This window comes from Anomaloglossus baeobatrachus, chromosome 1, assembly GCF_048569485.1.
Source record: "Anomaloglossus baeobatrachus isolate aAnoBae1 chromosome 1, aAnoBae1.hap1, whole genome shotgun sequence".
In the NCBI taxonomy this organism is placed as follows: Eukaryota; Metazoa; Chordata; class Amphibia; order Anura; family Aromobatidae; genus Anomaloglossus; species Anomaloglossus baeobatrachus.
In genome coordinates, this window is record NC_134353.1 from 693,438,957 (window position 1) to 693,463,908 (window position 24,952).

Consider the following 24,952-nt stretch of genomic DNA (forward strand, 5'->3'; position numbering starts at 1 on the left):
TTCCTATGGGAGTTCCAGACAATGGGACGTCTCAAAGCAGTCCATGGGTGGGAGTAAACAGAAAAACTAAGAAGTAGGCGGAGCCTAACTTCACAAATGGGCGACAGCCGCCTGAAGGATGCGTCTGCCCAAGCTCGCATCTGCCGAAGCATGAGCATGCACTTGGTAGTGCTTTGAAAAGGTATGCAGGCTAGTCCAAGTGGCAGCCTAACAGACTTGTTGAGCCGTAGCCTGGTGCCTGAAAGCCCAAGAGGCACCGACAGCTCTGGTCGAGTGTGCCTTGATCCCCGGCGGGGGAGGCACCTGAGAACACTGGTAGGCATCCGAAATGGTCGACCTAATCCAACGGGCTAAGGTCGGCTTAGAAGCAGAGAGGCCCTTGCGCCGACCTGTGGTTAGCACAAAAAGAGAAGTGCACCGCCTAAGAGCAGCAATGCGAGACACATAGATCCGGAGAGCACGCACCAGATCCAGAGTATGCAACGCTTTTTCAAAGCGATGAACAGGAGCCGGACAAAAGGAAGGTAGGGTAATGTCCTGGTTAAGGTGAAAAGGAGAGACCACCTTAGGAAGAAAGTCCGGAGTCGGACGGAGAACCACCTTGTCTTGATGAAAAACCAAAAAAGGTGACTCCGAAGAGAGCGCAGCCAAATCGGAGACTCTCCTGAGGGAAGTTATGGCCACTAGAAAGACCACCTTCTGTGAAAGACGAAACAAAGAAACCTCCCTAAGAGGCTCAAAGGGGGGTTTCTGCAAAACCGTGAGAACCAAATTGAGGTCCCAGGGATCCAAGGGCCGCCGGTAAGGTGGAATGATGTGAGACGCGCCCTGCATGAAGGTGCGGACCTGAGCCAGCCGGGCGATATGCCACTGGAACAGCACTGACAGAGCCGAGACTTGTCCCTTGAGAGAGTTGAGGGACAGTCCCAGCTGCAGACCAGACTGTAGAAAGGACAGAAGGGTCGGCAAGGAAAAAGGCCAAGGAGGATGGCCGGAAGAGCGACACCAGGACAGGAAAATTTTCCAAGTCCTGTGATAGATCTTGGCGGAGGAAGACTTACGGGCCCGAGTCATAGTGGAGATGACTTCAGGAGGGATACCAGAAGCCGTCAAGATCCAGGACTCAAGAGCCACGCCGTCAATCTGAGAGCCGCAGAATTCAGGCGGAAAAACGGACCTTGTGAGAGAAGGTCTGGACGGTCCGGAAGTTGCCACGGCACCTCTACGGACAGAAGGAGCAGGTCTGGGTACCAAGCTCGCCTGGGCCAGTTCGGAGCAATTAGAATGACTCGACGGCCCTCCACTCTGATCTTGCGCAGGACTCTGGGCAAGGGAGCTAGAGGGGGGAAACACGTAGGACAGACGAAACTGGGACCAGTCTTGAACCAGGGCGTCCGCGGCGAATGCCTGAGGATCGTGGGAGCGAGCCACGTAAACGGGAACTTTGTTGTTGTGACGGGATGCCATTAGGTCCACGTCCGGAGTGCCCCATTTGCGGCAGATTGACTGAAAAACTGCCGGGTGCAGGGACTACTCGCCACTGTCCACGATTTGACGGCTGAGATAATCTGCCTCCCAGTTTTCCACGCCTGGAATGTGGACTGCGGATATGGTGGACTTGGAGTCCTCCGCCCATTGAAGGATGCGCTGTACCTCCAACATCGCCAGGCGGCTGCGTGTCCCGCCTTGGTGATTGATGTAGGCAACCGCTGTCGCGTTGTCTGACTAGACTCGGATGTGTTTGCCCGCCAACAGGTGGTGAAAAGCTAGGAGAGCCAGAAGCACGGCTCTGGTTTCCAGCACATTGATCGAAAGGGCTGACTCGGACGGAGTCCAAGTGCCCTGCGCCCGGTGGTGGAGACATACCGCTCCCCAGCCGGTTAGACTGGCATCCGTGGTGAGGATCACCCAGGACGGGGCCAGAAAGGAGCGCCCCTGAGACAGAGAGAGGGGCCGAAGCCACCACTGAAGAGAGCTCCTGGTCTGTGGCGACAGAGCCACTAACCTGTGCAAGGAGGAAGGCCGCTTGTCCCAACAACGGAGAATGTCCAGCTGCAGGGGACGCAGATGGAACTGGGCAAAGGGAACAGCCTCCATTGACGCTACCATCTGACCCAGCACCTGCATCAGGCGCCTGAGGGAATAACGGCGGGGCCTCAGCAGAGAGCGCACCGCTAGCTGGAGAGACTGCTGTTTGACTAAGGGCAACTTCACAAGTGCCGGCAGAGTCTCGAACTGCATCCCTAGGTACGTGAGACTCTGGGTCGGAGTCAGAGTGGATTTGGGAAGATTGACAAGCCACCCGAATTGGGCTAGAGTGGCGAGAGTGAGCGAGACACACCGCTGACAGTCTACGCTGGATAAATCCTTGACTAGAAGGTCGTCCAGGTAAGGGATCACTGCCAACCCCTGTAGGTGCAGGAACGCAATCACTGCTGCCATGACCTTTGTGAATACCCGAGGAGCTGTGGCCAACCCGAAGGGGAGAGCCACGAATTGGAAATGTTCCTCTCCGATTGCAAAACGTAGCCAACACTGGTGTGAAACTGCAATTGGCACATGCAGATAGGCATCTCTGATGTCGATGGATGCCAGGAAATCCCCTTGGGTCATTGAGGCAATGACTGATCGCAGAGACTCCATGCGAAAATGCCGCACCTGAACATGCTTGTTGAGAAGCTTGAGATCCAGGATGGGCCGGAAGGAACCGTCCTTTTTGGGGACTAGGAAGAGATTTGAGTAGAAACCTCTGAACCGTTCCCGGGCGGGAACCGGTACAATTACTCCGTTGGCCTGCAAGGATGCCACGGCCTGAGAGAAGGCGGCGGCCTTGGAGCAGGGGGGAGTTGACAGAAAAAATCTGTTTGGCGGGCTGGAAGAGAATTCTATCCTGTAGCCATGGGAGATGATATCCCGCACCCACTGATCGGAGACGTGTTGAAACCACGCGTCGCCAAAGTGGGAGAGCCTGCCACCGACTAAGGATGTTGCTGGCGCGGACAGATAGTCACGAGGAGGCTGCCTTGGCGGCAGCACCTCCTGCGGTCTTTTGTGGACGCGCTTTTGGGCGCCAGTTGGATTTCTGGTCCTTGGCTGAGTTAGTGGACGAGGCCGAGGGCTTAGAGGACGACCAGTTGGAGTAACGAAAGGAACGAAACCTCGACTGATTCCTGCCCTGGACAGGTTTCCTGGTTTTGGTTTGTGGCATGGAAGTACTCTTCCCGCCAGTAGCTTCCTTAATAATTTCATCCAGCTGTTCACCGAACAGCCGGGACCCAGCAATAGGGAGTCCAGCAAGGTACTTCTTTGAAGAAGCATCTGCCTTCCACTCTCGAAGCCACAAGATCCTGCGGATAGCGAGGGAATTAGCCGAAGCCACCGCAGTGCGGTGAGAAGCCTCCAGCATGGCAGACATGGCATAGGATGAAAAAGCTGAAGCTTGGGAAGTTAAGGTAACCATTTCGGGCATAGATTCTCTGGTGAGGGAATGCATCTCCTCTAGAGAAGCAGAGATGGCTTTGAGAGCCCACACTGCTGCAAAAGTCGGGGAGAACGAGGCCCCTGCCGCTTCATATACAGATTTGGCCAGAAGGTCAATCTGGCGGTCAGTGGAATCCTTAAGAGAGGTGCCATCAGCCACCGATACAATGGTCCGGGCTGAGAGTCTAGACACCGGGGGATCTACCTTTGGGGAATGAGCCCACTCCTTGACCAAATCACTAACATCTGAGTCACTTTTGGACAGATCAATGGGGTACATGGAGTTAACCTCCGAGGCCCCCGTAAAGGCATCCTCCTCGTCCTGCGAGTCAGCTCCTGAATCAGAGCCGCGGGACGAGGAAGGAGAGGGAACCCTGCGTCTCTTCTTAGAAGGACGGGGTCTGGGACCAGATGATGAATCCTCTGTGAGCTCCGGTCCTGAGAGACCCCTAGCAGCAGAGGCACCCTGTGAAGGGGACTGATGCATGTTCAGCAAAGTCCTGGACAGAAGTCCCATGGACTCAGCAAAAGACTGGGAGATAGACCTAGAAAAGGATTCTACCCAAGCCGGGGGTTCAGCCACAGGAGCAGGAGCAGCCTGAGAGACCACTGGGGGTGAGACTCCAGGCTGAGGCACCGCCATGTTAGAGCAGGCATTACAATGTGGATAGGTGCTCGGTTCAGGCAGTAGGAGCTTACATGCAGTGCATACTGAATACAGCTTTGGAGCCTTGCTCCTCGTGTGAGACATGCTGCTGGAGTGGGGGCTCTGCCAGAGAATGAACCCCAGAGAGTATAATCAGAGGTCCACAACCGGAGACCGGTTGTGGCTTACCAGACCGCTGGAGCGGTGTTGTGTGCCCTCCAGATCCCGAAGCCCGGACCCCCAAGCACAGCACCTCAGCAGGGATGCTGCAGACCAGCGCTGCAATGACTGACAGTCATCGCAGGGAAAACACTGAGAAAATGGCCGCCGGAGCGAAGAGAGGGGGCGGGACTTGCTTGAGAGCGGGATCTGGAGGGCCATAGAGACCTACAGGGGAGGGGACATACACTGCAGTAAGGAGCGTCCCTCCCCTGTGCAGAACGGCCGCCGGGCGGAGCCGAGTCTTTCCCTCTGCATGAGTGACATGCGAGGGCAGTGAAAGCGAAACTAGGCCTCCGGCGAAGCCGGGGCCTAAATTTGAGCGGTGCGGCCGGCGCGCAGGCACCATCGGCGCGCTTCTCAGGCGAAAGCCAGAGAACCCGCCGGAAATGTCATAAAACACAATCAGCACACTCTTCCACAACAATAAAGTACAGGGACCCCAATATATAAACGTCTCAGGTACTTAGCTTGCTGAGACGCAGGGTTCCAAGTCCCTGGGGATGAGTGCTCCGTCCAGCAGGATCCTGAAGGGCTGCGGATGGAGACCGGTCTCCTGCCAAGCATGAAGAACCGTGTTGGCTCCCCCTTCAAGCCAGAGCCCAGGAGGGATGGTGAAGGAGCGCGGAATCTAAGGCTCCAGCCTTGGAATCAACCTTAACAACACCGCCGACACAGTGGGGTGAGAAGGGACATGCCGGGAGTCCAGACTTGGACCCGCTTTTCTTCAAACTCTTTCCAAAAATCAAAAAATCAGATGAGAATGCATGTGTGGATGTATGCCTCCTGAACACAAAGCAATAAACTGGCTAGATCTGGTTCTCCAGGGGGTGTATAAGCTCAGAGGGAGGAGCTACACTTTTGAGTGTAGTACTTTGTGTGTCCTCCGGAGGCAGAAGCTAAACACCCATTGTCTGGGTCTCCCATAGGAACGATAAAGAAAGTATAGTATACTCTGGCACTGCAGCATTTCAGAGCCAACGATACATAGCTGAAATGATACAGTCAGTGGATCGAGCAGAATATATCAGCTGTCAGGTCCTCATTAATTTCAGGACCACATCCCATTAGATGGATATTACAGTCAGCACTTGAGTGTGACATACCTTGGGATCTTCATCCAGCCTTCCAAGCGAAGAGTACCAGTCACGTCCTTCATTTGCATTCCAGGGGAATTCATCTTCTCTCTACAGAAGGCTTCGGTGAAATGTGTCGCATATTCTGCAGGGAGGCCACATGTAGCTGGGAGGCAGGAGGAACACTTTGGGTGACACATGACCTGACATTCTTATAGAAAAACAAATAAAAATGGATATTAAAAATTCTGCTCAGAAAGTGACGAGTGTGTTTATAAGCCCTTACCAATGTCACATGTGTTATGGTCATGTGAGATATTAAAATTCTTCTTACCTAAACACTTCGCTCCCTGGCGCCCAAAATGCACAGTGTCCAGGCATACAGAACATTTGGCTGCCCGCATAGTAAGACCAACGTTAAATCTGTGCGGAATATTATGATGCATTCGTTCTTTAAGGCGACGACTAAATTCTGCAGAAACCAAAATAAAAGAGGAAGTGGTTTTTGTCAATGATAAACGATATTTCAGTCAGTCCAAGTCAGATAAATCCAGCTGGAAAATAAGAGACTAGACAGTCGTCATGAGCAGCTACTGGCACATTTACTACACGCGTTTTCACCTTCAGGAGCAGAGGATTCTTTCCTACGACTGGACTGAGGAGCCAGTAAGCTGACAGCATTTGGCTGGTGCTCTGGAGACCTGACCAGTGCAGACATAATAATCTGCTGCCTTGCTGTTCCCGGTGTAGATGGAAGAGGATGATCAACCACTTTTAGATGTGCAGCTGCAAATTAGAGGAAAATGCATACTAAAACTCCATCCACAAAAATAAAACTATATGCAGTTATCAGAATATATGCTCTACAGACATATGAATAGGTAGACCTCTATAGGTATTAGAGACAGTTCAGTGACAACTTCACGGAATTTAAAGAAGTTTAAAACAGGAAATAAGCTACCGGGTTTCCTTGAAAATAAGCCCTACCCCGAAAATAAGCCCTAGCAGGAATTTTCAGCCTTTTCGGTGTAAAGGCCGCTTTACACGCTACGATTTATCTAACTATCTCATGAGCGACGTTACACACCCAGATCATAGTTAAGATTTGCCGAGATCGCACATAGGTCGTTTATTAGTGGTCACACGTAACGATCGTACAAGCGACACAAAATCGTTCAGCGATATATCGTTTGACCAAGGCCATCGTGTGGATGTTGTTCGTAGTTTGCAGGGTGTCAAACGTACCAATATGTCGGCTGTGATCCAAATGACGAATAATATTTTGAAAATGAACGACGTGTTAGCGATCAGCGATTTTCAACCTATTTGCGATTGTTCGGAGTCGCACGTAGGTATCTCACGCAATGCCGTCGCTAACGATGCCGGATGTGCATCACGGAAACCGTGACCCCGCCGACATATCGTCAGATAAATCGTAGCGTGTAACGCCGCCTTAAGGCTTAAATATAAACCCTACCCCAAAACTAAGCCCTAGTCACAGTTCACAAATGAAGTGTCCATGCAGCTAAAAAAGTTAAAGAATACTGCAGGACACTTCATTATAGAAAGAAGACACCCCCCAAAAGAGAGAAGAAAGAAGACCCCGCAATCATACTCACCTGACGCCGAACGGGAGGACCTACAGTGGAACGTATCAAGGACCTTCGGTGGAACGCACAACACATCAGATCACACACACACACACACATCAGATCACACACACCAGATTGCGTGCACAAACACACACCAGATCGCTCTCACACACACACAAACATATCAGATAGCACACACACATCAGATTGCACACCCATACATCAGAATGCTCGCACACACAAACAAATCAGATCGCACACACAATCACACATCGATGCGTTCCACCGTAGGTCCTCGCACTCCACTGCACTGCGTTCCAGGTGTCCCTGCCAGCTGGAAGCAATAGGTATCATCGTATGTTGTGTGTGAATGTGTGTGCGATCTGATGTGTGATTGTGTGTGCGATCTGATGTGTGTGTGATTTGACGTGTGTCTATATATGAGTGTGTGTGATCTGATGTATGCGAGTGTCTGTCAGAAGCAGGGGGGACAGCTGTGTAGTATACCTGCTAGGAGCGCCAACGAAGATCGCAGGAGAACCTGGGAGCACTGATGACGTTCGGGGTCTGGTAAGTATGATTCTCTTGGGAAGGAGGGTCTGCTTTTTTGGGGAGGTAAACGTACTCCCAATCCCGAAAATAAGCTCTAGTGCATTTTTCAGGGCAAAAAATATACGAGAGTGTCTTATTTTCAGGGAAACAAGGTAGCAGACCTCAGCCTGCATGTTTGGGAAAATTCCCGCTGAGACTCTGTTCTCTAATTTTCCTCTCTCCAGCCCTTACTTTGAGACAATGGCTTTGACCCCATTTGCTACGTTGGCTTTGGTTATACATTATGGAAGCTGAGAAAGCTCCTACTAATCAATGAGGAATGACCAGTCTTACCTTCCTCCCTGGCAGACCGCAACTCTATCCTTGTCTTTTGAAGTGCTTCTTCGAGTTCCGCTGATCGGGCCTTTTCTTTCTCTAGTGCCACCTTTAACTCATTGTACTGCAACGGTATCTGTGAGGTTTGATTGGGGTCATCCCTACGCCTGCCAAATAAACCCTGCAACACAGGCAACTATTTTTGTAAAAATACTTCAATTTGATAAAAAAACATCCTAAAAGTATATGTTTAGTGAATGTTTAGTGAAGGATATTGTACACAAATGCTCACCTTTTTCTTCTTAGATGGTTGATCCATTTTTGCTTGTAAGAAGTCAATGAGTTTAGTTTGTTGAGATATGGTGCCTTCCATCTTGACTTTTTCATGAGAGTAGAGAGCCTAAGGGATGAAATACCACATGTTTTCCACCAGAGGATTAACTATGATAGCCTCATACTACGCCACAAAATCCTTACCTGCATGTTCTCCAGCTGATATTCTAAATCACTTCTTTCTGTCTTCAGCAAGTCTGCTCGGTCCAAAGCTTCCTGAAGTCCTTGAGTCAAACGAAAGATGTGATTCTTTTGAAGGTCCATTTGTTGCTGAAGTTTAGCTTGCTGCTCACAGAAAACACAACATTTTAATAGTCTGAAAACTAAGTTTCAGAGATGCATACAGAGATAGGCCTCATACCTCTTCAAGGAGTCGCTGCTTCAATTCACGTTCAGTCTCAAGTTTCTGCTGCAAACTGCGTGCATTCATTTCCAGCATTGCGTGTTTCTTCTCCAGATCATTTAGCTGTGTGATTGATGAAATTGTTAGTTTTATTCTCTGAGTTTAAGAAAATACTTAAATTGATATATTAATGTTATTGGGGTGGCCATTCACATTAGATGAACCAGTCAACCATTTAATATGAGCATGAGTGATTTCAGCATGCTCCATCCTGGTGTGGAGGAATAGCAGTTGGCCGATGGCTATCCAATTTGTATGGCCACCTCCATATAGTGTAATTGTGTAATAAAATACAGTGAAAACATTGGTATAAGGTTTCCAGTATATTTACATAATTGGCGATATGTAGACATTGTTCAGTATCTCGGTGACGTTTTCCACAGTTACTTGGCTGCAGCCACCTGTGGGTCTGCACTCTTGGCCCATCTTATGTATTGTCATTTTAGAAACTAAGTAGAATCGGTGCTCTGATCTCCCCTACCGTGTTTTTCCAAAAATAAGACCTCCCCAAAAATAAACTCCAGCAGGAATTTTCAGCATTTTCGATGTAAGGCTTAAATATAAGCCCTACCCCGAAAGTAAGCCCTAGTCGCAGTTCAATAATGAGGTGTCCATGTAGCTAAAAAATTTAACGAATACTGCAGGACATTTCATTACAGAAAGCAGAAAACTCCAAAAGAGAAGAAAGAAGACCCCATGATCATACTCACCAGATGCCAAACGAGACGATCTGCAGTGGAACGCACACCCACATGCATCAGATCGCACACACGCTCACCACATCCGGCGATACCGATTGCTTTTGGCTGGCAGAGAAACCTGGAACACATGTGGTGGAACACATAGAGGATCTGCGAGTCATACATGTGTTCCACCGCAGGACCTTGCACTCCACTGCACTGCGTCCCAGGTTCCTCTGCTGGCTAGAAGCAATCTGTATCGCCAGATGTGCTGAGTGAGGGTGTGTGTGCAATCTGATGTGTGTCTGTGTATGAGTGTGATTGTGTATGAGATCTGATGTATGTGAGTGTCGGCCAGAAGCAGGGGAGAATCACGTACAGAATGACGTCCGGGTCTGGTATGATTCTCCTGGGGAGGGTGATCTGCTTTTGTATGGGGGGGGGGGATTAACTTACCCCCAAATATGTTTCCCCAAGAATAAGACCTACCCGAAAATAAGCCCCAGCACTTAGTTCGAGCAAAAAAATATATAAGACAGGGTATTATTTTTGGAAAAACACAGTAGTTGTAAAGAAATCTTGCTTAATGAGCGGTTTGATTTTGGCCCTTTGTCAGATAAAAAAATAATTTCTTGATAGGGACGCACAATGGCAACAAAGTTCAGATATAACTTTCCTTAAAAAAAAAAAAAGAACCACCTAATGCTATAAGCTCTAATGATTTCACTCTGTCAACGTAGCCAAAAGATTTCGCTCTATTTTAGCCTTTCTTCAGACTTGGGGCTGAGGGTGACAACAGGACTATCAAATAAATGCAACGGCGCTGTATACAAAAGTATTGACACATTGAAAGCATTTTTTAAAGAGGACCTTTACTGGAAAATAGTATGTAATAGTGGCTGCAGTGTGGAATATTTTTTATTGTTTTGCCTCTTCCTTGAAGAGATATTATCAAAGTATTTGGCCTGTAATAAGTTAATTTTCACTAATCCAAGTGGGTGTAATCAGAGTCCACACTGGGGCCGTGCAGGCAGCAACACAAAGGAAAGAAGATCATGCCCCCCCTCCCCCACCACCACCATTGCTTAGACCAATATTCTCAGTACGTGACATGTAATGATACAGATATAACCATAAGCAAAGAGATTTGAGTCTTTGACACAAAAGTTTTATGCAAAAATTATCAAACATGTTCTATTAATATTTTCCCACACATTTAAAAGGACACATACCAGTTTCAGTGTGATCAAACAACCTAGAAAGGGGTAACCCCAACCCTGGAGACATACATTATATGGTACAAATTCAGATCAATGAAAAAAGAGGTACATACAATCCTAGTAATGTAACTTGGCTAATGAAGGGAATTTTGTTTACTTACCGTAAATTCCTTTTCTTCTAGCTCTAATTGGGAGACCAAGACAATTGGGTGTATAGGCTATGCCTCCGGAGGCCGCACAAAGTATTACACTTAAAAGTGTTAAGCCCCTCCCCTTCTGCCTATACACCCCCCGTGCTCCCACGGGCTCCTCAGTTTTGGTGCAAAAGCAAGAAGGAGGAAAAAGAATTATAAACTGGTTTAAAGTAACTTCAATCCGAAGGAATATCGGAGAACTGAAACCATTCAACATGAACAACATGTGTACACAAAAAAACAGGGGCGGGTGCTGGGTCTCCCAATTAGAGCTAGAAGAAAAGGAATTTACGGTAAGTAAACAAAATTCCCTTCTTCTTTGTCGCTCTATTGGGAGACCCAGACAATTGGGACGTCCAAAAGCAGTCCCTGGGTGGGTAAAATAATACCTCGTAAGAGAGCCGTAAAACGGCCTCTTCCTACAGGTGGGCAACCGCCGCCTGAAGGACTCGTCGACCTAGGCTGGCATCCGCCGAAGCATAGGTATGCACCTGATAGTGCTTCGTGAAAGTGTGCAGGCTCGACCAGGTAGCCGCCTGACACACCTGCTGAGCCGTAGCCTGGTGCCTCAAAGCCCAGGACGCGCCCACGGCTCTGGTAGAATGGGCCTTCAGCCCTGAGGGAACCGGAAGCCCAGCCGAACGGTAAGCTTCGATAATTGGCTCCTTGATCCACCGAGCCAGGGTTGATTTGGAAGCCTGTGACCCTTTACGCTGGCCAGCGACAAGGACAAAGAGTGCATCCGAGCGGCGCAGGGGCGCCGAACGAGAAATGTAGAGTCTGAGTGCTCTCACCAGATCTAACAAGTGCAAATCCTTTTCACATTGGTGAACTGGATGAGGACAAAAAGAAGGTAAGGAGATATCCTGATTGAGATGAAAGGGGGATACCACCTTAGGGAGAAATTCCGGAACCGGACGCAGAACCACCTTGTCCTGGTGAAACACCAGGAAAGGGGCTTTGCATGACAGAGCTGCCAGCTCAGACACTCTCCGAAGTGAAGTGACTGCTACTAGGAAAACCACTTTCTGCGAAAGGCGTGAGAGAGAAATATCCCTCATTGGCTCGAATGGTGGTTTCTGAAGAACCATCAGCACCCTGTTCAGATCCCAGGGTTCTAACGGACGCTTGTAAGGAGGGACGATGTGACAAACCCCCTGCAGGAACGTGCGTACCTGTGGAAGTCTGGCTAGGCCCTTCTGGAAAAACACAGAGAGCGCTGAGACTTGTCCCTTAAGGGAGCTGAGCGACAAACCCTTTTCCAGTCCAGATTGAAGGAAGGAAAGAAAAGTGGGCAAGGCAAAAGGCCAGGGAGAAATACCCTGAGCAGAGCACCACGACAGGAAAATTTTCCACGTCCTGTGGTAGATCTTGGCGGACGTTGGTTTCCTAGCTTGTCTCATAGTGGCAATGACGTCTTGAGATAACCCTGAAGACGCTAGGATCCAGGACTCAATGGCCACACAGTCAGGTTGAGGGCTGCAGAATTCAGATGGAAAAACGGCCCTTGAGATAGCAAGTCTGGTCGGTCTGGTAGTGCCCACGGTTGGCCGACCGTGAGATGCCACAGATCCGGGTACCACGACCGCCTCGGCCAGTCTGGAGCGACGAGGATGACGCGGCGGCAGTCGGCCCTGATCTTGCGTAACACTCTGGGCAACAGTGCCAGCGGAGGAAACACATAAGGGAGCTGAAACTGCGACCAATCCTGAACTAAGGCGTCTGCCGCCAGAGCTCTGGGATCTTGAGACCGTGCCATGAACATTGGTACCTTGTTGTTGTGCCGGGACGCCATGAGGTCGACGTCCGGCACCCCCCAGCGGCAACAGATCTCCTGAAACACGTCCGGGTGAAGGGACCATTCCCCTGCGTCCATGCCCTGGCGACTGAGATAATCTGCTTCCCAGTTTTCCACGCCTGGGATGTGAACTGCAGAGATGGTGGAGGCCGTGGCTTCCACCCACATCAAAATCCGCCGGACTTCCTGGAAGGCTTGCCGACTGCGTGTGCCGCCTTGGTGGTTGATGTATGCCACCGCTGTGGAATTGTCCGACTGAATTCTGATCTGCTTGCCTTCCAGCCACTGCTGGAACGCTTTCAGGGCAAGATACACTGCCCGTATTTCCAGAACATTGATCTGAAGCGAGGACTCTTGCTGGGTCCACGTACCCTGAGCCCTGTGGTGGAGAAAAACCGCTCCCCACCCTGACAGACTCGCGTCCGTCGTGACCACCTCCCAGGATGGGGGTAGGAAGGATTTCCCTTTCGATAATGAAGTGGGAAGAAGCCACCACCGAAGGGAAGATTTGGTCGCCTGCGAGAGGGAGACGTTCCTGTCGAGGGACGTCGGCTTCCTGTCCCATTTGCGTAGGATGTCCCATTGAAGAGGACGCAGGTGAAACTGCGCGAAAGGAACTGCCTCCATTGCTGCCACCATCTTCCCCAGGAAGTGCATGAGGCGCCTCAAGGTGTGTGACCGACCTTGAAGGAGAGATTGTACCCCTGTCTGAAGTGACCGCTGCTTGATCAGCAGAAGCTTCACTATCGCTGAGAGGGTATGAAACTCCATGCCAAGGTATGTCAGCGATTGGGCCGGTGTCAGATTTGACTTTGAAAAATTGATGATCCACCCGAAACTCTGGAGAGTCTCCAGGGTAGCGTCGAGGCTGTGTTGGCATGCCTCTAGAGAGGGTGCCTTGATCAACAGATCATCCAAGTACGGGATCACCGAGTGACCCTGAGAGTGGAGGACCGCTACTACAGTAGCCATAACCTTGGTGAAAACCCGTGGGGCTGTTGCCAGGCCGAACGGCAGTGCCACGAACTGTAGGTGTTCGTTTCCTATGGCGAAGCGCAAGAAGCGCTGGTGCTCTGGAGCAATCGGTACGTGGAGATAAGCATCTTTGATATCGATCGATGCAAGGAAATCTCCCTGGGACATTGAGGCGATGACGGAGCGGAGGGATTCCATCCGGAACCGCCTGGTCTTTACGTGTTTGTTGAGAAGTTTCAGGTCCAGGACAGGTCGGAAAGACCCGTCCTTCTTTGGGACCACAAACAAGTTGGAGTAAAAACCGTGGCCCTGTTGCTGAAGAGGAACAGGGACCACCACTCCTTCTGCCTTCAGAGTGCCCAGCGCCTGCAGAAGAGCCTCGGCTCGCTCGGGAGGCGGGGATGACCTGAAGAATCGAGTCGGGGGACGAGAGGTGAACTCTATCTTGTAACCGTGAGACAGAATGTCTCTCACCCAACGGTCTTTTACCCGTGGCAGCCAGGTGTCGCAAAAGCGGGAGAGCCTGCCACCGACCGAGGATGCGGAGTGAGGATGTCGAAAGTCATGAGGAAGCCGCTTTGGTAGCGGCACCTCCGGTGGTCTTTTTAGGACGTGACTTAGACCGCCATGCATCAGAGTTCCTTTGATCTTTCTGAGGCCTTTTGGACGAGGAGAATTGAGACCTGCCCGCGCCCCGAAAGGACCGACACCTCGACTGCCCCTTCCTCTGTTGGGGTATGTTCGGTTTGGGCTGGGGTAAGGATGTATCCCTTCCCTTGGATTGTTTGCTGATTTCATCCAAACGCTCGCCAAACAATCGGCCGCCAGAAATTGGCAAACTGGTTAAGCGCTTTTTGGAAGCAGAATCTGCCTTCCATTCCCGTAGCCACAAGGCCCTGCGGAGTACCACCGAATTGGCGGCTGCAACCGCCGTACGGCTCGCAGAGTCCAGGACAGCATTAATAGCGTAAGACGCAAATGCCGACGTCTGAGTGGTTATGGACGCCACCTGTGGCGCGGACGTGCGTGTGGCTGCGTCAATTTGCGCTTGACCTGCTGAGATAGCTTGTAGCGCCCATACGGCTGCGAATGCTGGGGCAAAAGAAGCGCCGATAGCTTCATAGATGGATTTCAACCAGAGCTCCATCTGTCTGTCAGTGGCATCTTTGAGTGAAGCCCCATCTTCCACTGCACGTATGGATCTAGCTGCCAGTCTGGAGATTGGAGGATCCACTTTGGGACACTGAGCCCAACTTTTGACCACGTCAGGGGGAAAGGGATAACGTGTATCCTTAAGGCGATTAGAAAAACGCTTATCTGGACAAGCATGGTGATTCTGGACTGCCTCTCTGAAATCAGAGTGGTCCAGAAACATACTCGGTGTACGCTTGGGAAACCTGAAACGGAATTTCTCCTGCTGGGAAGCTGACTCCTCCACCGGAGGAGCTGAGGGAGAAATATCCAACATACGATTGATGGACGCAATAAGGTCGTTCACTATGGCGTCCCCGTCCGGAGTATCAAGATTGAGAGCGGCCTCAGGATCAGAATCCTGATCAGCTGTCTCCGCATCATCAACCAGAGATTCCCCCCTCTGAGACCCTGCACAATATGATGATGTCGAGGGAAAATCTAAGCGAGCTCGCTTAGTCGGTCTGGGGCTGGGGTCTGTGTCAGAACCCTCAGCCTGGGATCCATGAGATACCCCGGGAGGACATTGTTGGTCCAGCTGAGGTGGGCCAGGGAACAAAGATTCAACAGAGTCCCTGTGCTGAGATACCGGTCTGGACTGCAAGGCTTCTAGTATCTTAGCCATAGTCTCAGAGAGTTTTGCAAACTCCGTCCCTGTCACCTGAACAGTGTCAGCAGGTGGCTCCCCCTGGGCCCCCCCTAGCAGAGGCTCTGGCTGAGCAAGTGCCACAGAGGCCGAAGAGTGTACACAATGAGGGTCAGTGGAACCTGTCGGTAGCGGGGTCGTACATGCGGCGCAGGCAACATAATAAGCCTGTGTTTTGGCACCCCTGCCTTTCGTGGGCGCCATGCTATTATCTTCCCTGAGCAACACAATAGGGTATATAGCCAGAAATCAACTGTGCACTATACAGTGTAAAATAAACATATAATGTTACACTACTGCACAATGGGGCTAGCACCACAGGTGCTGCTTACCACCCGCTTAAAGCGGTTGTGAGGCCACCAGAGTCCCTGCCTGAGTCTCCCAGACTTTGTCCCCCTCTGCAGCATCCGAGGAGCTGACAGGAATGTCCTGAGGAGAGGAGGGAGCCGTGGGCGTGACCCAGAAAGAGCGGGAACTGGTGCCTGCACTGTGCACAGTGAGGGGAGTGGAGTATGTAAAGCATGCTCCAGCCCTCAGTGCTGCTCGTTCTGTGCAGCGTCCCGCCCTTCCCCTGCCTGTCAGGGCTGTGGGCGGGAGGAAAGGAAACTAGGCCGCAAAAAGCCGGGGACTCTAGTAATAAACGCGGCCGCCGTAAAAGCGCGGCCGGCGTGAAAGTCCCCGGCGCACTACAAGTCCCAGCCGCGCCGCAGTGTTTCCATGGCCGCGGCGGTCTAGTGCGGCAGTCCCTATACATAAACACACTCAGCAACGCTGAGTGTGTAATGGCACATATTAACCCGGTCAGCGCCGTGGTCCCCGGTGCACTAGCACACCCAGCAATGCTGGAGTGTTGCTGTGCGCGGTCCCCACGGGGACACAGAGTACCTCCAAGTAGCAGGGCCATGTCCCTGAACGATACCCGGCTCCTATCCAGCAGGCTCCACAGGAGTTGTGGATGAAGCACGGTCTCAGTGCCTGGAGACCGATAGGATCCCACTTCCACCAGAGCCCTGAGGGGGATGGGGAAGGAAAACAGCATGTGGGCTCCAGCCTCCATACCCGCAATGGATACCTCAACCTTACAACACCACCGACAAGAGTGGGGTGAGAAGGGAGCATGCTGGGGGCTCTATATGGGCCCACTTTTCTTCCATCCGACATGGTCAGCAGCTGCTGCTGACCAATCTGTGGAGCTGTGCGTGCGTGTCTGACCTCCTTCGCACAAAGCAAAAAACTGAGGAGCCCGTGGGAGCACGGGGGGTGTATAGGCAGAAGGGGAGGGGCTTAACACTTTTAAGTGTAATACTTTGTGCGGCCTCCGGAGGCATAGCCTATACACCCAAATGTCTGGGTCTCCCAATAGAGCGACAAAGAAAAATAATAATTAGACCCTCATAGTTATGGATGTTAAATAATCTATGATTGCAGAGCCCCAGATATATCAGTTCATCATAAAAGGTAAAAGTATTTCATGAACCAAAAACTTTGTATGTATGTATCTGTTCACCTATGCTTAAGGCAGGATAAATTCTACCTCCGCTTAGTAGAATGTGAGGGGAACCACCCACAAATACAGCTGAACAATATTGCCCACAATGTAATGGCAAGTATAGTCACAACATATAAAAATTGGTGCTGAAAAATAACCCCATTATATCATAGAGGTAACAATCTAGAGGGAAAAGAAGGGAATTTTGTTTACTTACCGTAAATTCCTTTTCTTCTAGCTCCAATTGGGAGACCCAGACAATTGGGTGTATAGGCTATGCCTCCGGAGGCCGCACAAAGTATTACACTAAAAGTGTAAAGCCCCTCCCCTTCTGCCTATACACCCCCCGTGCTCCCACGGGCTCCTCAGTTTTGGTGCAAAAGCAAGAAGGAGGAAAAAAATTATAAACTGGTTTAAAGTAAATTCAATCCGAAGGAATATCGGAGAACTGAAACCATTCAACATGAACAAAATGTGTACACAAAAAAACAGGGGCAGGTGCTGGGTCTCCCAATTGGAGCTAGAAGAAAAGGAATTTACGGTAAGTAAAAAAAAATTCCCTTCTTCTTTGTCGCTCCATTGGGAGACCCAGACAATTGGGACGTCCAAAAGCAGTCCCTGGGTGGGTAAATAATACCTCATAATAGAGCCGGAACGGCTCCATCCTACAGGTGGGCAACCGCCGCCTGAAGGACTCGCCTACCTAGGCTGGCATCTGCCGAAGCATAGGTATGCACCTGATAGTGTTTCGTGAAAGTGTGCAGGCTCGACCAGGTAGCCGCCTGACACACCTGCTGAGCCGTAGCCTGGTGCCTCAAAGACCAGGACGCACCCACGGCTCTGGTAGAATGGGCCTTCAGCCCTGAGGGAACCGGAAGCCCAGCAGAACGGTAAGCTTCGAGAATTGGTTCCTTGATCCACCGAGCCAGGGTTGATTTGGAAGCCTGTGACCCTTTACGCTGGCCAGCGACAAGGACAAAGAGTGCATCTGAGCGGCGCAGGGGCGCCGTACGAGAAATGTAGAGTCTGAGTGCTCTCACCAGATCTAACAAGTGCAAATCCTTTTCACATTGGTGAACTGGATGAGGACAAAAAGAGGGTAAGGAGATATCCTGATTGAGATGAAAGGGGGATACCACCTTAGGGAGAAATTCCGGAACCGGACGCAGAACCACCTTGTCCTGGTGAAACACCAGGAAGGGGGCTTTGCATGACAGAGCTGCCAGCTCAGACACTCTCTGAAGTGAAGTGACTGCTACAAGGAAAACCACTTTCTGCGAAAGGCGTGCGAGAGAAATATCCCTCATTGGCTCGAACGGTGGTTTCTGAAGAACCATCAGCATCCTGTTCAGATCCCAGGGTTCCAACGGACGTTTGTAAGGAGGGACGATGTGACAAACCCCCTGCAGGAACGTGCGTACCTGTGGAAGTCTGGCCAGGCGCTTCTGAAAAAACACAGAGAGCGCAGAGACTTGTCCCTTAAGGGAGCCGAGTGACAAACCCTTTTCCAATCCGGACTGAAGAAAGGACAGAAAAGTGGGCAATGCAAATGGCCAGGGAGAAAAACCCCCAGCAGAGCACCACGACAGGAATATTTTCCACGTCCTGTGGTAGATCTTGGCGGACGTTGGTTTCCTGGCCTGTCTCATAGTGGCAATGACCTCTTGAGATAATCCTGAAGACGCTAAGATCCAGGACTCAATGGCCACACAGTCAGGTTGAGGGCCGCAGAATTCAGATGGAAAAACGGCCCTTGAGACAGTAAGTCTGGTCGGTCTGGCAGTGCCCACGGTTGGCCGACCGTGAGATGCCACAGATCCGGGTACCACGACCTCCTCGGCCAGTCTGGAGCAACGAGGATGGCGCGGCGGCAGTCGGCCCTGATCTTGCGTAACACTCTGGGCAATAGTGCCAGCGGAGGAAACACATAAGGGAGTTGAAACTGCGACCAATCTTGAACTAAGGCGTCTGCCGCCAGAGCTCTGTGATCGTGAGAACGTGCCATGAATGCCGTGACCTTGTTGTTGTGCCGGGACGCCATTAGGTCGACGTCCGGCATCCCACAGCGGCAACAGATCTCCTGAAACACGTCCGGGTGAAGGGACCATTCCCCTGCGTCCATGCCCTGGCGGCTGAGAAAATCTGCTTCCCAGTTTTCCACGCCTGGGATGTGAACTGCGGAGATGGTGGAGGCCGTGGCTTCCACCCACATCAAAATCCGCCGGACTTCCTGAAAGGCTTGCCGACTGCGTGTCCCTCCTTGGTGGTTGATGTAAGCCACCGCGGTGGAGTTGTCCGACTGAATTCGGATCTGCTTGCCTTCCAGCCACTGCTGGAACGCTTTCAGGGCAAGATACACTGCCCTGATCTCCAGAACATTGATCTGAAGTGAGGACTCTTGCTGGGTCCACGCACCCTGAGCCCTGTGGTGGAGAAAGACCGCTCCCCACCCTGACAGACTCGCGTCCGTCGTGACCACCGCCCAGGATGGGGGTAGGAAGGATTTCCCCTTCGATAATGAAGTGGGAAGAAGCCACCACCGAAGGGAAGCTTTGGTTGCCTGAGAGAGGGAGACATTCCTGTCGAGGGACGTCGGCTTCCTGTCCCATTTGCGTAGGATGTCCCATTGAAGAGGACGCAGGTGAAACTGCGCGAAAGGGACTGCCTCCATTGCTGCCACCATCTTCCCCAGGAAGTGCATGAGGCGCCTCAAGGGGTGTGACTGACCTTGAAGGAGAGATTGCACCCCCGTCTGTAGTGAACGCTGCTTGTTCAGCGGAAGCTTCACTATCGCTGAGAGGGTATGAAACTCCATGCCAAGATATGTCAGCGATTGGGCCGGTGACAGATTTGACTTTGGAAAATTGATGATCCACCCGAAACTCTGGAGAGTCTCCAGAGTAGCGGTGAGGCTGTGCTGGCATGCCTCTTGAGAGGGAGCCTTGACCAGCAGATCGTCTAAGTAAGGGATCACCGAGTGACCCTGAGAGTGGAGGACCGCAACTACTGCAGCCATGACCTTGGTGAAAACCCGTGGGGCTGTCGCCAGGCCGAACGGCAGTGCCACGAACTGAAGGTGTTCGTCTCCTATGGCGAAGCGCAGGAAGTGCTGATGCTCTGGAGCAATCGGTACGTGGAGATAAGCATCTTTGATATCGATCGATGCAAGGAAATCTCCTTGGGACATTGAGGCGATGACGGAGCGGAGGGATTCCATCCGGAACCGCCTGGTCTTTACGTGTTTGTTGAGCAGTTTTAGGTCCAGGACAGGACGGAAAGACCCGTCCTTCTTTGGAACCACAAACAGGTTGGAGTAAAAACCGTGACCCTGTTGCTGAAGAGGAACAGGGACCACCACTCCTTGTGCCTTCAGAGTGCCCAGCGCCTGCAGAAGAGCATCGGCTCGCTCGGGAGGCGGAGATGTTCTGAAAAATCGAGTCGGAGGACGAGAGCTGAACTCTATCCTGTAACCGTGAGACAGAATGTCTCTCACCCAACGGTCTTTTACCTGTGGCAGCCAAATGTCGGAAAAGCGGGAGAGCCTGCCACCGACCGAGGATGCGGTGTGAGGAGGCCGTAAGTCATGAGGAAGCCGCCTTGGTAGCGGCACCTCCGGCGGTCTTTTTAGGGCGTGACTTAGACCGCCATAGATCGGAGTTCCTCTGATCCTTCTGAGGCCTTTTGGACGAGGAGAATTGGGACCTGCCCGTACCCCGAAAGGACCGAAACCTCGACTGTCCCCTCCTCTGTTGGGGTAATTTTGGTTTGGCCTGGGGTAAGGATGTTTCCTTTCCCTTGGATTGTTTGATGATTTCATCCAGCCTCTCACCAAACAAACGGTCGCCAGAAAATGGCAAACCGGTTAAGCACTTTTTGGAAGCCGAATCTGCCTTCCATTCCCGTAGCCACAAGGCCCTGCGGATTGCCACCGAATTGTCGGCTGCAACCGCCGTACGGCTCGCAGAGTCCAGGACAGCATTAATAGCGTAGGACGCAAATGCCGACGTTTGAGAAGTTATGGACGCCACTTGCGGCGCAGACGTACGTGTGAGTGCGTCAATTTGCGCTTGACCCGCTGAAATAGCTTGGAGTGCCCATACGGCTGCGAATGCTGGAGCAAAAGACGCGCCGATAGCTTCATAGATGGATTTCAACCAGAGCTCCATCTGTCTGTCAGTGGCATCCTTGAGCGAAGCCCCATCTCCAACTGCAACTATGGATCTAGCCGCCAGTCTGGAGATTGGAGGATCCACCTTGGGACACTGAGTCCAGCCCTTGACCACGTCAGGGGGGAAGGGATAACGTGTATCCTTAAGGCGCTTGGAAAAACGCTTATCTGGACAAACTCGGTGTTTCTGGACTGCCTCTCTGAAGTCGGAGTGATCCAGAAACATACTCGTTGTACGCTTGGGGAACCTGAAACGGAATTTCTCCTGCTGAGAGGCGGACTCCTCCACTGGAGGAGCCGAGGGAGAAATATCCAACATTTGATTTATGGACGCGATAAGATCATTCACTATGGCGTCACCATCAGGAGTATCAAGGTTGAGAGCGGCCTCAGGATCAGAATCCTGATCAGCTACCCCCGCTTCATCATACAGAGAGTCCTCCCTCTGAGACCCTGAACAATGTGATGAGGTCGAGGGGATTTCCCAGCGAGCTCGCTTAGGCGGTCTGGGGCTGCGGTCCGTGTCAGAGACCTCACCCTGGGATCTATGAGACACCCCGGGGGAACATTGTTGTTCCAACTGGGGGGAACATTGTTGTTCCAACTAAGGGGAACCAGGGGGCAATGATTCCACAGTGGCCATGGTCTGAGATACCGGTCTGGACTGCAAGGCTTCTAGAATCTTAGCCATAGTCTCAGAAAGTCTTTCAGTAAAAACTGTAAACTCCGTCCCTGTCACCTGGACAGTGTTAGCAGGTGGTTCCCCCTGGGCCCCCCTTAGCAGAGGCTCCGGCTGAGTAAGTGCCACAGGGGCCGAGCAGTGCACACAATGAGGGTCAGTGGGACCTGCCGGTAGCGAGGTCGTACATGCGGCGCAGGCAGCATAGTAAGCCTGTGTTTTGGCACCCCTGCTTCTTGTGGGCGCCATGCTGTTGTCTCCCCTGAGCAACACAATAGGGTATATAGCCAGAATCAACCGTGCACCATACAGTGTAAAGTATAGCCTATAAACATATAATCTATAACTACACTTCTGCACAAGTGGGGCCAGCACCTCAGGTGCTGCTTACCGCCCGCTTAAAGCGGTTATGTGGCCACCAGAATCCCTGCCTGGGTCTCCCAGAGCTTGTCTCCCCTCTGCAGCGTCAGAGGAGCTGACAGGAATGGCTGCCAGCGTCCTGAGGAGAGGAGGGAGCCGTGGGCGTGACCCAGAAAGTGCGGGAACTGGTGCCCCACTGTGCACAGTGAGGGGGGTGGAGTATGCAAAGCATGCTCCAGCCCTCAGTGCTGCCGTCCTGTACAGCGTCCCGCCCTTCCCCTGACTGGCAGGCCTGGGGGCGGGAGGAAAAAGAGACTAGGCCGCAAAAGCCGGGGACTCGAGTTATAAGCGTGGCCGCCGTATAAGCGCGGTCGGCGCGGAAGTCCCCTGGCGCACTAACAGTCCCAGCCGCGCCGCAGTGATAACAATGGCAGCGGCGGTCAGCGCGGTAGTCCCCATACACTAACACACTCAGCGACGCTGCAGTGTGTAATGGCACAAACGCGGTCAGCGCCGCGGTCCCCGGTGCACTAGCACGCCCAGCAATGCTGGAGTGTTGCTGTGCGCGGTCCCCACGGGGACACAGAGTACCTCAAAGTAGCAGGGCCATGTCCCTGAACGATACTCGGCTCCTATCCAGCAGAGTCCACAGGAGCTGTGGATGGAGCACGGTCTCAGTGCCTGGAGACCGATTAGGATCCCACTTCACCCAGAGCCCTAGGGGGGATGGGGAAGGAAAACAGCATGTGGGCTTCAGCCTCCGTACCCGCAATAGATACCTCAACCTTAACAACACCGCCGACAAGAGTGGGGTGAGAAGGGAGCATGCTGGGGGCCCTGTTAAGGGCCCTCTTTTCTTCCATCCGACATAGTCAGCAGCTGCTGCTGACAAGCTGTGGAGCTATGCGTGCATGTCTGCCTCCTTCGCACAAAGCAAAAAACTGAGGAGCCCGTGGGAGCACGGGGGGTGTATAGGCAGAAGGGGAGGGGCTTTACACTTTTAGTGTAATACTTTGTGCGGCCTCCGGAGGCATAGCCTATACACCCAATTGTCTGGGTCTCCCAATGGAGCGACAAAGAAAGAGTCAGGCTTTCATTTAACATATAAACAGAGCTGTGCTTATCATTAACTGCTATGAGGCATACTGACTGCTGCATGCACGGCTCATCATTGGGCGATCAGCCTCATACATGCTAATCATACAAAATAATGTGCTATACTACAAGGGACATCTATCATGCATGACCTTGTCAAATAAACAAGGTCATGCACCCTATGCGCATTTTTCACTGCGGCTTCTTCAGGGAACGGCATGTAATGATACAGCTCTGATCTCCTGGTCTAATCTCTTGCATGAGTCATTGTGGGGGAAAGGCAAGGGCAGCTGAGGTTAGCTGTGACACATTACAATCCCTTCTGTAAAAATCTAAGAGCTCACAGTGTCAGTGTCACACTTCTATCTATTGTGTTCAACTTGGAATTGCTCTGCAGTGAGATCAGGGCTGTTATTACATATCACACAGGAGTAACCTGCCTGTTCTGGACGCCTCTTGTGTGAGATATAATGACAGCCTGCTCTAATCTCAATGCAGAGCGATTAGACATTAAGCACAAAAAGCATAAGGGAGATACTGTGACTTTGAACTCTCATTTCCGGAAAGGCAGTGTGGGGAAGAGGCAGAAAAGCAAAGGTGACTATGCGATAAAAGGAGGAGCATTAATAGAAGAGTTTGTAATGCGACACAGTTAAACTCAGCTGCACTGCCCCATCTCCCACACTGACTCATGCAGCAGGTTAAACCAAGAAATCGGGACAGTTATGATTAGTCAGCAGCATGCAGAGGCAAGACACACATGCACCCAGGTAAAAACCATCTGATAGTACCCACTTGCACTTAATGAACATTATCATTAGGGGCCAAATACTTTGAAGGCTAATATCTCCACAACGGCAAGTTGAAGTATTAGTTAAGAAAAAAATCAGTTTTATTCTGCTCTACAGACCCTAATCTATCTTGTGTCCAGCTGAGCATGAAATATTTGGTGAAAGGTCCTTTTTAACTCATATTCACTTACTGTTGCATGAAAACAATTTTTAGTATATTTTAGACCATGTGGCTTCTACATTCTCTATAACTAACAGTACAAAGCGGTCTGCAGAATGAGTTAAAGGGGTACTCCGATCTTTTGATAAAAGTCTGCAGTCACTCTATAACTGCAGACTTTTGAATCCTGCCAGCACGTGGTGTGCATATAGTCAGGATTTATCAGTACTGCCGGTGAGAGCAAGTGATCACAAGTATGCGAGTCACATACTTCCAGTCACATTGCAACTAGACGTTCCCGACTTCTTTCAATTTATTACAGGTTAGCACGTGGCACAGCTGCAGTCCTCTGCTAAACTATTGTCTAAGCAGATTTATGACCACATCGAAGTTCAACTTTCAATGCGTTATATCAATTTGGAGAGATTGATAAGAACACAAGGCATACAAAGCCTGAGGAGCTCACTGACTGAATGATTGCTAACTAGGGCTGAGCAGATCCGGACTGTAAGAGTCCGGATCCACGCGGTTTCAATGATATCTAGGTGCCGTACCCGGGCGCGGGATTCCGGGTGCACGATCCGGATTCGGCAAATAAAGTAAAAATAAATAAAACATCAAAAAGGTGTCAGTTTCATACTTACCGAGACTCGGTGTCATGGCGGCATACTGCTTCCGGGTCGCGCATTCACTACCTGTACTGTGCACGCACTCACACAGCTTTCCGTGTTTTCCCCGCCCACCGGCCGTCCTCTCGTCTGTGATTGGTTGCAGGCTGACACGCCCCCCCCCAGCCTGTGACAGTCTCTGCTACGGTCATCGCTTATTGCGGCTCAGTCATAGGTTACACTCAGAGCTGGCAGTCTTCTCTATGGCTGCTCGCTCTGAGA

The 24,952-nt window shown here is 51.3% G+C and overlaps 1 protein-coding gene across 6 annotated transcripts in view; it reads right to left on the minus strand.

Annotated features, from left to right (window-relative positions):
• CIT (citron rho-interacting serine/threonine kinase) overlaps positions 1 to 24,952 on the minus strand; it is a 304,000-nt gene that overhangs the window by 81,901 nt on the left and 197,147 nt on the right. For all 6 annotated transcript variants that reach the window (XM_075320265.1, XM_075320246.1, XM_075320294.1 and 3 more), the window contains 7 exons: positions 8,575 to 8,679; positions 8,358 to 8,498; positions 8,173 to 8,280; positions 7,899 to 8,061; positions 6,043 to 6,207; positions 5,756 to 5,893; positions 5,452 to 5,632 (listed from right to left, as the gene is read on the minus strand). In XM_075320265.1, coding sequence (XP_075176380.1) covers positions 5,452 to 5,632; positions 5,756 to 5,893; positions 6,043 to 6,207; positions 7,899 to 8,061; positions 8,173 to 8,280; positions 8,358 to 8,498; positions 8,575 to 8,679 — 1,001 coding nt within the window. The remainder of the gene's footprint in view (positions 1 to 5,451; positions 5,633 to 5,755; positions 5,894 to 6,042; positions 6,208 to 7,898; positions 8,062 to 8,172; positions 8,281 to 8,357; positions 8,499 to 8,574; positions 8,680 to 24,952) is intronic.